Source organism: Aythya ferina, assembly GCF_964211825.1.
Source record: "Aythya ferina genome assembly, chromosome: 2".
Lineage (NCBI taxonomy): Eukaryota > Metazoa > Chordata > Aves > Anseriformes > Anatidae > Aythya > Aythya ferina.
The window spans coordinates 58,171,198-58,187,179 of record NC_140297.1 but is presented as its reverse complement, the minus strand read 5'-3'; the positions used below and the strand labels follow the sequence as shown (position 1 = coordinate 58,187,179).

The 15,982-nt window shown below is 39.7% G+C and overlaps 1 protein-coding gene across 8 annotated transcripts in view; it reads left to right on the top strand.

Moving 5' to 3' along the window:
• HECW1 (HECT, C2 and WW domain containing E3 ubiquitin protein ligase 1) overlaps positions 1 to 15,982 on the top strand; it is a 264,423-nt gene that overhangs the window by 92,771 nt on the left and 155,670 nt on the right. For all 8 annotated transcript variants that reach the window (XM_084508692.1, XM_084508699.1, XM_084508697.1 and 5 more), the window contains one exon: positions 2,586 to 2,693. In XM_084508692.1, coding sequence (XP_084364818.1) covers positions 2,586 to 2,693 — 108 coding nt within the window. The remainder of the gene's footprint in view (positions 1 to 2,585; positions 2,694 to 15,982) is intronic.

Sequence of the window (15,982 nt, the reverse complement as noted above, 5' to 3'; positions counted from 1 at the left end):
ACATTTTAGTATACACTCACCTCTAAGTATAAAGCATTTTCCCTGTCAGTTCACATGTTTATATCTCCTTGCATGTATATACATGCTCCTGCTTCCACAGAATGACGTGGGTAATACTGGATAATCTGCATCCAGGATGGTCCTTACTAAAGTAGTCGAAGACTTATGCTTATCTGCCCCTTTTATGTGATTTTACATTTAAAAGAAGACAAAACTAGCTGTAAAGAACAAGAACAGACAAAGAACAGAAATTGTACCAGAGGATTTTACTGTTGAAGGTTTACTACAGGAAAGTACTGTGTGAATGTGCTGAAAAATTTCCACTTCTATACAGAGCAGGAAACACAGCTAGTGAAATAATTACTGACAATTAGCAAGTCAGCAAAGGGAAAATGTATTGTAGATAGCATAGCTGTTTATAATTATCCATTGCAATCATTATTGACCTCTTTAAAAGGATTTCCTCTGTAAATCCCTCAAGAGAGTGGCACCAAAGAGTTCCATGTTGGTAGCCCACTTATCTTTCTCCTTGGAGAGCACAACTATGTAAAACTGAAACAATAACATTGACATTTGCCTGCTGCTTTATTCTTTCAGTGAAAGTGTAATTTCCTTCAAATTAAAAGTTTAGTCTGTTTAACCTTTGCATATATATAGTTGAATAATATGTTGTTCTTAGAGTGTCTTGACTTTGTCCTTTGTATGCCATTCAGCAGCCTCCCGAAGACACTGTGCTTGGTTCTGTATGACAGATAAACCTGCCCATTGATACAGACCTCTCTGGCCACATGTCTATTGTTTTTTACTTGTTTGTCTCGTTTCTGGAGGTCATTTCAATGTCTGTGCCAGCATGGCAAGAGGCGCAGCATTCATGGTAGCACCGTGAGTGCAGAAATGGCAAGCTCTGTGGCCATGCTGGCTCTGGGCACTGTTTTCATGTCTCTGCATCACCTCGTGCTGCTCTGTGCCTCCAAGTAGCCTGGTCAAAGGTGGCCTTATGTGGTCTGCATAGTTCTGCAGGTTGTCACAGCATCACTCCATTCTCAGATTCCTCAGATGTGGAGTCCTTTTGTCATGATGGCATCACCTTTGTTTTCTCACTGACCTATGTGGTAATGAAGTGATGTTTATAGTTAATGTGTTTTAATACTCGATTTAGTGGATCATACTTTTCCTTAGGTTTTTGCATGACCAATGATTAGTGTAATTGTCTTTGGAACAGAATTGCAGCACCCACCCAGCTCTTTCTCAACAGCACGGTTGACTCAGTTAGTGTGTTTCTACAAGTCTCTGTCAAAGTTAAAACTGCCTTCATTGCTCTCTGGTCGCTGTAGGTAGAACTCAGCCTTTCGCTTTGTGCAGATGTGAGATCCACAAAACTGAGTAGTGAGGCCATGGCTTGGAGATGCAGCATAGCCAACAGGGCTGCCACCTCGGCCCTCAGAGTGCTCAGCCACCCTGGCCTGTCACAGGACCCTACCTCCAATTCCCACACTCCTCAAATGCTCTGTAAATGTCTATTTTATTTTTGCTGTGCTGATTCCATTTACTGATGATCAAAACCATGTGTACTGTCCTGGTATGGTGGCAATATGAGCATTTTTGTTGTCTTGGAAGCCAATGTAAGCTCCTAAGCAAGGATGGGCCATGGCAGGGCCTCACGAGCACTTCTTTTGGCTGTTGAACGAGAGAGGGTCAAGAAGCAGACCCTTGCCCTGAGCCTGGGGTGTGTTTGCTGCCATCTGTACTGGATAGGACTTCTGGATTTCTCGTGAAAAGCTGGTTGAAGCAGTCTACAATGAAACTTGGAAGCAAACTCAAAATGAATTAGCATGGACCATCAGAAGGCTGCTTTTCAGACTCAGTGCCTTGCCCTAGTGTTCTTTACACATAGCCCTTTGCATGCAAGGCGGTTGCTTTCTCAGCGTTCAGCCCAAGAGCTGTCAGCAACTTTTTATAGATTGCTCATGGATCCAGACATCTTTGAAACTCAGCGTGATAGTCTAACAACCTCTAGGTGTCTCAAAATGCCGTGAGTGGACAGCACTTCTTCATCAGTCATTTGGTTTTAAAGGCTGAGAGGTGTTTGTGAAGTTAGTGTAACAATTCTTCAAACATAAATATCGTTCACTGTCTACTACAAGAAATAACCCCCCTCTCTTATGGTAATAGTGAGTGTAGCACAGATGCATACACACAGCTATTCTCTGATTTTTATTTTTATTTTTTTAAGGGAAGAACTGGTGCAAAGGGGGATTATTTTTTTGCTAACATTTTCTGTTTCAGCTAGACAATTAGTTTTAATTAGGAAGGGGTTGATCTATGGTAAGCCACATGTTTTCATATTTGAGAATTTTGTAAGGATGTGTCTTTTAAAATTCCATCCAAAAAAATCTGCGATTTTAAGAAGCACTGCAGTTATTTCACATATAAATGAATGAAAAAAATATATCTGAGCATGTGGTACCAAGCTGTCTAGCAACCATAGCATGTTCTGTAAATCCAAAACCATATTTTAAGTCTGACTCTCTGCTTTGTGTGTTGTCATAACATGCAGTTGATGATACTGTTTTCTTTGTTCATAGATGAAGTTTTGTCCGAAAACTTTTTGGACTACAAGAACCGTGGCGTCAATGGCTCTCATCGTGGTCAGATTGTCTGGAAGATTGATGCTAGTTCTTACTTTGTGGAGCGTAAGTATTTTTTCAATTTTACTACAGTACAGTCCAAGAATTGCAGAAAGATAATTGAACTGCTTAGGTTGTTCTTGTGATATTCTAATACCCAATATATCCTTTAAAAGGGCTAAAAATTTTAACACAACTTTGAATGTGTTAAGAGGAATGGAAATGCTTTATGGAGTAGGAAAACATAGCTTCTACAAGCAAATAAATTTTGTGGATATTGACTTACGTATATATATATTCAGTGTAGCTATAAATAAGTATTTAATCAATTTGCTTTTATTTAGACCATGTCATTAGCAGTGAGCTGCAATGACTTTAATAACATGTTAAGAAGAATACGGGAGCATAATCTCACTCTAGGAGGATTCACACTGACTTTTAATTGGAAAACCTCTGGTGGGTCCATCAGATTTGGATAAGTTTAGAAATTAAAAAGGGGTCTAGTTCTGGTAATCATCTAGATTGATGTAACTGCACTTTATTATACTTCTGTCAAAATACACTGATTTCAAATGAATTGTTCCTCATTGTATTCATGTATTATGCAGGATGTCTGATGCAATGCAGTGTAATCCTTTTCCATCCTGCAATCCTTCCTTAGCGATAAAAATATATGGACACTGAGTTCACTTCTGCCAAGTGCTATGTGCCCTGTACAGCAAGTTAACATTTCCAGACTTCATCATTCCACATCCTTGATCAAAGTGAACCTGACCATTGGAGTCCTTCCTCTTTTAAAGTTACCTTGTGCTAATATGAATGGAGTTCTTGGTTTCTAAGTTCCACAAAAGAAACAAGCACTTTTCTTTGAAGAAGAGAAATAGCATACTCAAAAGACTGGACTGAGATTTATAGGGAATGTCCATAGTAAAATAGATGCATTTGTCTTTAAGAAGGGGTTAAGTGTGATGAAGTCTATCAAGCAACAATTTCACTTTTCAATTGTAATGGATGTTTTCAGTGATCTACACCAGTCTGCTGGGCAAAATTTAGAAGTCATGTAGAGGCATATATAAATTGCGTGACAGGTGTATCTCTTTACAGCTGTCTGAATTTGAGGGCAATCAAGGGAATCTTTGATATGACCTAAATTCTAAAGGACTTAGAAAGGATATGAATTATACTTGATTAGATTCATCTCTGACTTTGACCTCAAGCATCTGGTATTAGCAAGGATGCTATGTGCAGACATTTTACAGAAATTCAATCCTAGAAACAGGTTCTCACTTCACAGTATGAAGCTATTGCTGATGATCTGTAATTCCTAGTGTTAAGTTAAATTGAGAATATTGTTCTAAAGAATTGAAGAGAACTGCTGAATTGTCTACAAAACCCACAGGATATGATAAGGGTGTTTACATCATTTATTCAAAAAACATACATTGATGGGAATTGTTTAATATACAAAAACATTGATTTTATTTATCCCGTTTTTGGAACAGAAATGCATTATAGGATCTAACCTTTAAAGCAAGATTCTAATTTGCAGCTGCTGCTTTGTGCTTCAGTTGCCAATCTGTGAGACTGATCACACTTTCTTTTAACTGTTAAAGAAGTGTGGGGAGGAGCAGAACAGGGTTTTGAAGATGCCTTAGTATCTCAGTTTATTGACAAAAGGTGTGAGTGAAACTGGGCTGCTGGAAGCTTTCTTCCCTAATCCACAGCAGAGGAGAAAGAGGCAACGTGAAAAAGCCTCTTCAGGTGGGCCGTATTTCATTAAGGGCTCAACTATGCAATGAATTATGGCAGCTTAATAAGTTGCTCCTGTTAGCTGAGACATAGTAGCTGTTGTTAATTGATTACACGTACATTCTTCACTTGCCCTAATGTGAGAAAATGCAGCTTAGCATAGCCATCCCTCACTGACACTTAAAACTAAGTCATACTACACTGTAGTTGGGCAGCTCACGCTTGACGAGTTTTCCTCTTGGTAATTTGTTAAGCTGCCATCATTAAGCTTTGAATCTCAGCCCTGAGATTGTGTACCAGCGCACTCATCGAGGACAAATTATTGCCCTGTCCAAAATTAAAATAGGAAAAAATGAAGTAGGCAGTAATAAATAATAGCACATGTAGATAACCTTAGAGCTGCTTGACTGTTGAAGTGGGAAGTTAAAGCAGTGAAAAATGTTGATGCATGTGAATCATATTTATGTAAAGGCATATTAGAGGGTTCCTGCTCATTGTTGAGAATTTTACAGGAAATTACACAGCTTTGTATTTGATTAAACATTATGTTAAAAACTGCAGTGCCTTAATATACTTCATGTATTTTCTATCCAAAGGCAATTGTGTAGACCACCTTCATCAGACTTTTTGTATTTTGGACAGAGATTGCATCTGCATGTTTGCAGAGTACATGGATGTGGTAACATTTGCAGGAATCAGAAATCAGTGGTCATTAAAATCAATCTCAGAAATCTGTTTTCTTTTTCTGAGAGAGCCTAGAGGATAGGACATGGTTATGTTTAGTGGCAACGCAGTATAAGGATTGCTATGTTGGACAAAAGTTAACCTGACATGGTGTCCTGTCTCCAAAAATGGCCAGTGGTGGACACCTGAGGAAGTATATAAAGATGAGCAAGTGTTAATGACTCTCCTAGCTGGAGTGTTCTTTCTATTAATCTGTTGCTAAGGCAATTCCTGAGCTAGGTAGTCTTTTTATTTACTAGTGGTCAAGACATGTAGTAGGTAACGAAGACACAGCAATTCATTTTCAAGGTGTCCATGTTGTTCTTCTATGCATTGTGTTATACTTCCCTTAAGTGGATATTGATGGAGTTTTCCTAAGTATATCATTAGTTCTCTGTAAAACAGAGAACTAAAACAGAACTCTCACTTGCAAAGGTAACCCTTCAGTTCTGTGTTTACTTTTTCCAGTAAATATCTGCTCTTCGGTATCTGCTCACCACATATGAGTCAACATTGGCAGTTAACCTTTTCTGTAGCAGTGTGTAGATAATAAAGGTATACACCACAGTGTTTAGCCCATTGTAGCTGGCAGGAGCCACAATAAAGAGGAAATCATAATATGGTCAAATGAAGAATCCGGCCTACATATGGAATTTAAACTCCTACATAGAGAATTTAAAGTCTCCAAGACCTTAAGACAGACTGGCTTGGTAGCTATTCTTGAAATGTAGAAGAGTTTAACGTTTTTGGTAGTGTCAATTTGTGAGGTAAAATAGACTTATTATCAGGGGACCAGGGGGATCATCCAGTCCAGCAGCCTCAGAAGTCGAGTTTTTTCTTTTGCCAACAGGTGGGAACTTCAGTACTTCCCATCATGTGTGTTTTTCAACCGTGCTCAAGAAAATTACCATTCAAGTTGCCAGCCACTTGAAGCAAAGAACTTAAAAGACATTTTTTGAATGTATGGTTGTTTTATGTATTTATTTATTTATTTATTGGAGAGCTATATAACTGAACTTGAAAATCACAGGTATTCAAGGTTGGCTGATTTCCAACTGTGAAATTCCCATTAATATGAAAAAAAAAAAGAAAAAAAAAAAAAAGTTCCAGGAGTGGAGTTAAGTAAATACAGAGTCATTTTCTACATTTTGAATCTGTAGGCATATATCATGTGTTTGAAAGTGTTTTGTTCAAAATCCTTGATGTTCCCCAATGGAGATTTTATTTCTTTCCTTTATTCATGAAAATTAGTAAGAAAATGAAATATGGTATTCTAACTGTGTAACCTGCAGTTATCATAAATAAAACCAGTATTTAGATACTTAACAGAAACTAACATCTAATCGCTATAGATACTCAATAGTTTGTATGCAATGATCTAGGATCTGGAATAGCAGTAAGTAAAGGCAAAAATTGCTGGAAGGTATTTTCTTCATTGTGGTAGATTATCAAAACAGAAATCTTCTATCAGACTTAATTGTATTGACCATTACAGGCAAAAAACATTGACCTGGAGGAGCACGGTAGATGGAAATTGTGCACATGCTGTCACTATGGGCAAAGTGACTAGCAATATTGTGAGACGTGTGTCAGGAGTGGAGGACACAAAGAAACACATGGCAAAAAAGTTAGGTCAGAGGTTGGACTCGATGATCTTGAGGTCTCTTCCAACCTAGAAATTCTGTGATTCTGTGATTCTGTGAAATTGAAACCACTTTTTGGTGTAAACTGCACTGCTTGTGCTTTTATAAAGCTGAAATTCTGCAATTTCAGATGTTTCTCGGCTGCTTAAGCTGTACTTTCACAATTGCTCAGTGTGTTGCCCCATCTGATACATTCATGGTTACTTGTTCAGGTATATTTAAAATCTCACTAGGTTAGGGAAATCATTCTTGTGTGGTGGGTCCATAACAATGCCAAATAGCTTTCTCTTTTTATTATGTGTTTCTGTGTTTTAGGGGCATTTAGGTAAAGGTGTTGCTTTCAAATTTGCTGATAGCATGGTTTAAGACCACCTAGGGAGCCCTCACTTTTCAGGACAAAGATAATTTCTTAAAATATACCCATACAGCCTTTTCAGATAGTGTAGCCACTTAAAGTTTGCGTTTTGTAGTGATCTAGGTTTTCACCTTGGAAAGTATTAAGAGAGGCATATGCCTTTCCACTTTGCATATCACAAAATTGCAATATAATGTTGCCAGACAGATATGTAATTGGTGTGAGCCAGAGAGGGAATTGCTTCCAAATTACAGCATGAATGCAAGCAGAACCGAACTCATCTCCTATTAATACTCAGCAAACAAAAAGCCTTAACAGCTGCAGAGGCAATGTCGTACTGTGGCCAGTTTTGCATTTCTGCAGAAGTCTAGCAATTTGTTTTTTTGACAGCCAGCAATAAACAGTAACCATCCCCAGTAAACATGAAATGGTTGGGGTCTGGGGAGGGGAAGGAGGAGGGAAGAAAGCCTGCATGCCACTAGGGTTGTGTACTTTGTGTTAAGGCTTGGAGGGCACTGCAGTGAAGGAACCAGCCAATAATGGGTTTTCCAGGAAAGCAAACATGCTCTACTTCATTGGAATTTCTGGCACGCTTTTTTGGCTTCTACAGCAATACAAAGAAAGAGTGCAAGGAACCATTTCTCTGAGGTGCAATGCAGCGTCTTCCTGTAAGCACGGTATCAAACCTTCATATCCTTAAAAGGATGATAAAAGTTTTGACATGATTCAGAATTGCAATGAAGACAGTCAAATACTGGAGACCTCTGTTAATCTAGTCTTCTGTACGTTGTTTTACTGTGTGGCAACTGAGAAAACAATTTCCAAGTGTGGAAGCTTATGCAGCAATGGGCTGTTTAAATTTGTTGCTCTTGCTGTTGCATTTTTATCAAAGCTGATAGCAAAGACAGATGATAGGCCTGGCAAAGAGCAGAAAATACAGTTAGTTATTCCTGTTGACCTTGAGAACCAGTAGGGATATAATGGTAAAGAAAGCATGCAACTAGACAAATCAGAGGTCTGAGAGATTGTGGTACACCTGCAGGTAAAAGGTAGCAAAGGAAAAGTAATGTTGTGTGTCACAGTCAATATACGCCATGTATGTGTGCATGTGTGGAATATAAACAGAAAGATGAACCAGAAGTGATGTGTAACCAGCCCTTCCATCTGAAGCTCCCTCTAGAAAATCTGTGTTTAATATTGCTTTAGGCAGACCTAAGGCCACTTTCAAAGCACAAAGAACTGAAGGATGTAGTAGCCTCAAAGGTTTCCAAATAAATGAGACATGGTCATAGCAACAAAAGTTGTAATGAAACCGGAATCATTGAATATTGTTGCTTTTTCTGGACAGGCTGTTGACAAGTCCAGCCCTCTAAAATAATTTCCTGTCTTCATTTTCATTACCCCTGTGTCTCTCAAATCACATACATTTCCCTGCTGAAAGTGTGTGTGAAGGAAGGAAATGGAGATAAGGCCAGTGGAAGTCCATCCTGCTGTGCCTTTGAGCAAATCAGAACATGCGGCATGACTTCAACTTTCAGGAACCCACAGATGGTGAAACTGGAAAACTATTTAGCAGAACAGTGTCAGAGAAAAAAACAAACCAAACCCCAAACAAAATAACAAAAAATAACAAAAAATAACAAAAAAAAAAAAAAAAAAAAAACAGATATGAAGCAACGAGAGAGACTTGTGTCCAAAAAAGCACATTTACTGCTTGCAGCTCTCCCTGCCACACATACTAGTCTTATTGGTGCCTTTTGTTTGTCTTCTACCTTACACACCCATAGCACTTCAGCTTTGTGCCAGGCTTAGCTTTGGGAGAGGAGAACAGTCTGATCCTGGGTAACGGCATTTCCCGGTTCAGAGCTGTCATTGTTCCTTAAGAACCCTTTACTTTGGATCCTTTGCCGAACCTTTAATCTTTGCCATCATTTCATTTTCTGTTGTTTTTCATCTTACAAAATCTTTCTGTGCCAGGACTGTAGGTAGCAGCCTGCCGTGAATGAAAACAGGTCAGTCCACACAAGACATTAGACGGCGATTTCTTGGCTTCCTGCGTGACTGAACTGTGGTAGCTTAACTGTGAGACTTGTCTGCAAATCAGAGTTTTCTCCATCTTTCCCTCTCTTTGCCAAACTTATTTTGTCTCTTGGACATGTTTTGTTTGGAGACCTGTGCTGTTTATTTGTTCCCACACAGGGAAGTGGATGCTTTGTGTTGCAGTACGTGTGCTTGGTGACTCCATGCTGGGACAGCCTGGCTGATCCCCATGCTGCCTGCTCTCTGCTTTTCATCGCACTGCTGAAAGAAATTACAAAAACTTTTTGTGCACAAAGCTAGATTGATGTGAGAGCTCAGATATGCTGGCAGTAGGAATTTTGGAAAGTTCTTTCAAGGTGAACTGGAAAGCTTTAAATGAGAAATAATGTTTAATCCAAGGCATGCTGAAGGTAAAGCAAGTCTTTCTTCAATGAGCTGTAGTTCCCAGCCACAGAGACCACAGCTTTCTGTCTTAGCCACTTAAACCTAAATAAGCATGGCCATTTTATCAGTGTATCAAAGACTGAACATGTTGTAGTTCTCGAAGCAACAGTGAAGAATGACATTTAACCAAAGTTTTAGTGCTAATTGCATTGAACCTTGGAGCATTTGGGACTTGATGTGGACCAACAGGTCTATTTTCATTTGTTAACTTTCAGATTTGTATTATTTTTGCTATTGTTGCTTTTTTAAAATATACATGATTATTATTATTTGTTTGTTTAATAATGTCTGGTGTCTTCTGTGCAGAGCAGATCTTCATTCTTTTCTATGTACTAAGGCAGTTCTTCTCCTAAAGAACTAAGACCAGTTTTTTGAAGGTCCTGGGTTCAATGCTGATGTTTGATAGCTAGGTTTGAAATCTAAGATAGGGAAGATAGACTGAAAGCTGAGGGATGCGAACTGAGGCACAGAGTGAAGGAAGTGATTGTAGTGCATGGGTTACAACTGCAGATAAGACTTCAGTTTCCATGCTCCCTGCATAGTGTCTCATCTGGTATTTTAGGTTGTCTGTAGTCTGTTTGCAGTCTGCACTTTTGGGAATTAGTTAAAAGTTCTACTCTGAAAATAAACGTGCCATACTGCACAGTGCATTTCTCTTCCTTTTGTTCTTTAAGAAACAGAGCTTCTGAAAGCTCTTCTGCTGTAAGGAGTGGAGAGGCTTTCTGTAGGGCTGTTATGTCTTTATCAAAGTCATATGCTCAGGCTTATGCCTGAGAGAGAAAAGGTGGTGCTGAAAGAATCAGGATTTTTCCTCTCTTTTCTTTTCCATCTTTTTTTAAGATGGCTGTGGATATTCTCTATCTGCTTGTTTTCTTTCCCAGATGTTGTCAGGTTGAGCGACAGCAGTACCTTCCTTCACAGTCCACCACCCCAGGTCTTGCCTGACTGACCCTCTACCTACAACAAAGATTTGTCAAGTTGCTTTACTCACTAAACAGAAGACTGGCACAGGTGGTTTCAGCCTCGTTATTCCCTTGCAGCTTGTCTTGTCTCATAAGTAGGCAAAAGGATGCTGTCACCCTAGAGCTGCCAGGTGACCCCATTTCTGGACACGCAGACACTAAGGTCCACCACCAGCTCAACCTGGCACGTTGTCACCCAGACTGGCAGAACAGTGCAGACTGGTGAGGATGCCTGAACCCCAGCTGCAACCTAGTGCAGAGTGTTACCTGAGGCACCAGATGTGCCTCCTGCTGTGAGGTCCAACGCCACATGATTTCAGACCTTGGGTAGAAGGTAATTGACAATAAGGAGGGAAAAGTACAGCCCAATGCTTTCTTCATCCCCGTTATCTTTTTTTTTTTTTTTTTTTTTCTTTTTCCTGCACACATCTGCCCAGTCCCTAACTTGACTACCTTTCTTAACTTGGGGGATTTGTGAGGACACTAGAAGATTGTGACTGTTTGGGAGGACTGGTCTTTTTTCAGGCTCCTGTGATCCTAAGGTAAGGGGAAAGTTGTCAGAGTTCACTCTTTCCAAGCAGGAGCTCGTCTTACTCTGAGCTTGTCATTTAGCACCCTTTAAAAGAAACAGGTAAGGATGGGAGGGCAGCTGGTAGTGCTAGTACTGCAAGGAGATTGAAAAGAGGCTGTGAACCTGACAGGAGCTGAGAATGCCCTGGCCTTTCCATGCCCTTGTGTTAAAATTTGTGGGCAGCTGTAAGTTCTGATCTGATCTACTGCACTCCCTCTGCTCAGATCCCACTGAAGATATCGGGTAGGGCCTACATCCTTAAGGACTTGCAAAGTTATTTCTTGGTTATGCAGTCATTCTCCAAAATAGGATAATTTAAGAAGAAGCCATCAAACCACTGAGGACCTGGCATTATGCCACAGGAAATAGTACTCGCTCATTTGGGGTCTTTATGAGTCTAGCTGTAAGTGCCAAATTTTGAAAATAATGGTTCACATCCATGTTTGTTTTACTCTCCAAATCACATAAAGCACATCAGCTATACTCTCAGACACATTGTACTTGCTGTATATTCAGAACTCTTGTGCGTGTAATGCATTTTCTCTTTTCACTTTGGTGTCATTCAGGGATGTACTTGAGGAGATGAAGAGAGAGTCTTGAAATCCAGTAGTGTGGCTAGTAGCTGTATTGTTCTCATCCATTGTCTGAAAAATGTATGAACAGACACTGCTTTGATTCTTTGAACTTCACGTTAGTATTCTGCACAATGGGTGCTGAAGTCATATAATAATTTATTTTCATGGATCAGTATAACTTAGATAATGTTTTGTGATTGATAATCTTTCTGCTGCTGACAGCAAGAGATTACAATGTCATCTCTAATTCACGAATCAGTCTTTGCCACTGTGAAATACTACTGGCAGGTCTCTTTTGGATGGTGCTGTCTAGGTACTTGGTAGAATTGCCCTAGAAGATTGATTCCCTCTCTCTTGCATAGGGGCCCTATGCTCTCGCCTAGAATACTTCCATTGGACACATTTCTGAAGCTGCTACAAGCCAATAAATCCCCACTGAGATCAGAAAGAACTGCTTGCATTTGGCACCTGTGCGCCCATTATGTGTGCAACCGTGTACAGAGAGGAACCCAGGTGCAGATTTTGGCTCAAGTGGTTTTACCTTTGTAGAAAAACAAAAGTGAGATTCATGTAGAAGATGAAAACAGTGGAAATGGGACACAAGTGTGACTGGAGGGGTTATCAGCACATGAATGAAAAGGTCAGATTTACTCTGTTAGAGTGCTGAGATGCCAAGCCTTGTTTCAGTCATTTTCTTACTAATTAGATTAAATAAATAAACAGACAAACACACACTGTATCCATGTTTTTAAAATTAAGGATGTAAGTTCAATTCATGGATGCCAAATATTTCAGGAGACAAAGAGTCTGTCTTGTTGGTGTAAGGTCTCAGTGCCATTGAACTTGAACATTCTTGATTTTGGAGGGCTCAGGGACCCCAGAGATGGGAAACTAAGTAGAAAAGGTAAGCTGCATCAAGAGCTTGCCTGAGAGAGCAAACTCAGCAGGCTGCTTATTGACTGAGTCCATGTCTAGTTTAAGGGTCTGAAAAAAATAGATCAGTGTCGGTAATTTACCATTTACAGTTTTGGAGGATTTTATGGATTTTTTGGTAATCCTGTTAAATTTTGCTATGAAAGTAATTCATCAAAACAGAACTCGGAGTGTGTGTATTAAAGACAACATTTTTCTTGGTTTATGGAAGCAGTGAACTTTCTTCCCATCTGCTGCAAGGCTCTTTTATACCTTTCTGCAGTGGTAAAGCATCTGAAGGGCTCTTTTTAAATGTCTGGTGTGGCACAGGAAAATCTCAGTATAAAGGGGGATAAATCCCTTCATGTTATACTGAAATTTGGTTGTAGCCCTGCTATAGCATTGTCCAGTTTGGGCCAGCCACTCAGTCCCTTATGCCTTGTAGTGGTTATGGCAACATTTATCCAATGCATTTGACCTTCCATGAGGCTTTTACCTGCTTCAGGAAAGCAGAATTATCCCTGTGGTGTACTGCTGTAGTAACTTATCGGGTTTATAAAAAAGAGCATAAGCGATGCAGAGAGCCTTTTGATATTTCCCTTTTCTTTATAACTAGTTAGTAAATCTAGCCCTGTCATTGTCTTAGTCCTGGTCCAGGATTTCCTGCTATGGGACTCCTAGATGTCAAGAGCACTTTCTCTATCCAGAATAGACTTATTCAGAGAGCAGGAGGTCAGCAGGGATAAATTAATATCTCCCTGAAGAGTCTGAACACTTCTGCGCAGCAGAACCATCTTTCTGCAATGTCTTTAATATTGGTAATAGGATCTTGGGAGCCTCAGAAGAATTGGTTTTTATACTTCCAAGCTATTCTCTAACCCTTTCAATACTTCATACGTTCACCTTACCCCATTAATAGCAGGTGTAATTTCCTCTCATATCTCAGTGCTAATAGTTTTTATATTAAAAATAACTTGAAATAGATACTTTTGCTGAAATTGTTTCTTAATTAAATCTCCATAATGATGCTTTTTTTTTGTCCTTCCCCTTTCATTAAATTATCTATGCTGATTTCATTATGCATTCTCTCTTTAAAAGATGTTCTGCCAATGGACTTTTTTCAAGCCTCCTTTATCAAAAGCAGCTGCTACAGTGAGACCTTTAAGGGTAGGCAGCAGCATTTACTCCAGACCCTTCTCCCTGATGGTGGGGCCTGTGCATCTGCCAGGCCCTTGTCCACCTCTGAGATGGTAGGAAGCAGAGGCGTAGGGAGGTGATGTGTTTACTCACCTGGGATGAGCTGTCATGGCTCACTTGCAGCTCTAAACTCATCCCTGAGAATAAGAGCTACAGATCTGATGCCTTCTCATCATCCTCTCAGGGAACATTTTAAGGCAGTGTTATGTGATCAGATTGCATGTACTGATTATCTCCATTCCTTTTACTGAATCCTTTATACTGTAAGAAAGCAGTGATGCAATCATAGGATAACCTTGGGAGGAAGGCAGCTCTGGGGGTTCAGCTCTTTGCTCAAAGCAAGTCCAGTTAGAGCAGCTTGCTCAAGACCATATTCCAGTGAGGTTTTGAATAAAGTCAAGGTTGGAGTTTCCTTCCAGGGAACCTTTTTCAGTGTTTGACTACCTTCATAGTGGAACAATTCTTATTTCATTTTCAAAGATGGCCTTTCTCTGTCTCTAAGTTTTACTGACTTGTTCTTTTTGCCTGGTTGGGGCACTTTACAAGTTCAATAATGATTGCCATCCTTTGGAAAAAGAAGAAATAATGAGAAATAACTTAAAAAAAGATACCAGGGGAAATAATAATTATAAATAAAACACATGATATCACTTACAGAGTTTAAAAATAAGTCTTTTTTTTTTTTTGCATCATGAGAAACAAAATAGATTTGGGCTATGAAGCAAAGTGCTGCTGTGTTACAAGCACGAGGTGAAGCTGGGGATAGAAATAAGATGGGGGACACGTTTCGGAGTTTAAGCTGTGGATATTGTATCTTGCCAGCAATGTTTCCCCAAAAAGAGACTTCTGAATGGCAGAAGTAGAAAATGTGGAAAGTGCAAACGCAAAGAGAAAAAACACTCTGTGTGAAAGTATAATCTTTTTGTGATAGATGAACACCAGGGAGTTTTCCCAGGCAGCTCATGGTAAGGGCTCTTGTTTCCTGAGGGTCCCCTAAACTCAGCAGGCAGAACAGTTGGAGAAGTTGCTTTTGTGAAGTGAAGGTCTCACGTGCATCTCCTTCTCCTGCCTCTGGCTTCAAAAATCAATCTACATGCAGAAAAATACCATAATGCTGCAGTTGTCCAGCACAGGCCTCACAGGTTTACATTATATGACTACATTTCTGCTTCTTCTCTTCTGTTCCCATAGAATAAGTCTACAGGTGGGAACACATCAGCATGCATCAGGGTCTCGTAGAGATGTCAGAGTCTCAGTTTGTCTCCCTACTAACTTGCTGTTTGTCCAAGATACTGAACAGCACTTTCTGGGAGCAGCATCACTTCATAACCTGAATTACTACAGAGATATCTGGAACCAACACAAGCTGATGAGTGATGACCCCCTTGGATTGTCAGGCAGCATTTGAACAGCAGTTACCACACCAAAATGTAATATGCCTACAATGTGTTAGATTGTCCTGTCCATTTGACTGCTACAAAGATTTAAGGATGAAAGAATATTTCCTCAGAACAGAATACAAATGCATTGTTAAGATTTTGTTTTGCAGCAAGGAATTTTCCATAGCTGCTCCTGTATAGTAGCTAAAGTTGATTTATGACCTCTTAACCTCTATGTTAACCTAGAGAGCTCTAAAAGGTGCATTTTCCTGTTCCTGTTGATAAAGGTGTTTGCCCAAAGTAAAACGGGCCAGCCCTGCTCACTTGCAAAACACTGATTACTTTTTTTTTTTTTTTTTTTTTTTACCATGGCATTTCATGGTCGTGTATAGAGATGGGACTTTTTCTTTCTCTTAGTTTGCCTAGGATTTATTGATTTACATATATAAATATGTGATACTCTGTAATTAGCACAATTCTGGATTCAGGCTCCATTCAGAAACAACCCCAGCAGAATCACCAGTGCTATTTAAGGCATTGCTCTCCCTCTGTTGTCTGTGCTGCCTCTCTGCTAGGAGTCTTTCACCACCACACCGTTTTAGGAGGGACCATTTGATTTCTTGTTATCCCCTGCAGCAATCCGGGTAGTTTATATTATCTTCAGGTGCAATTTCTAAAATCCTCTGCCTGTTACCAGGCTAGCTAATGTAAGCAAACATTTGGGCTGAATAGGCTCGTGTCACTTAGAGACTTCAGGTGTGTGGGGCTCAAGTGTGGGTTGCACTCAGCTGAAAGCCAAGAAGTG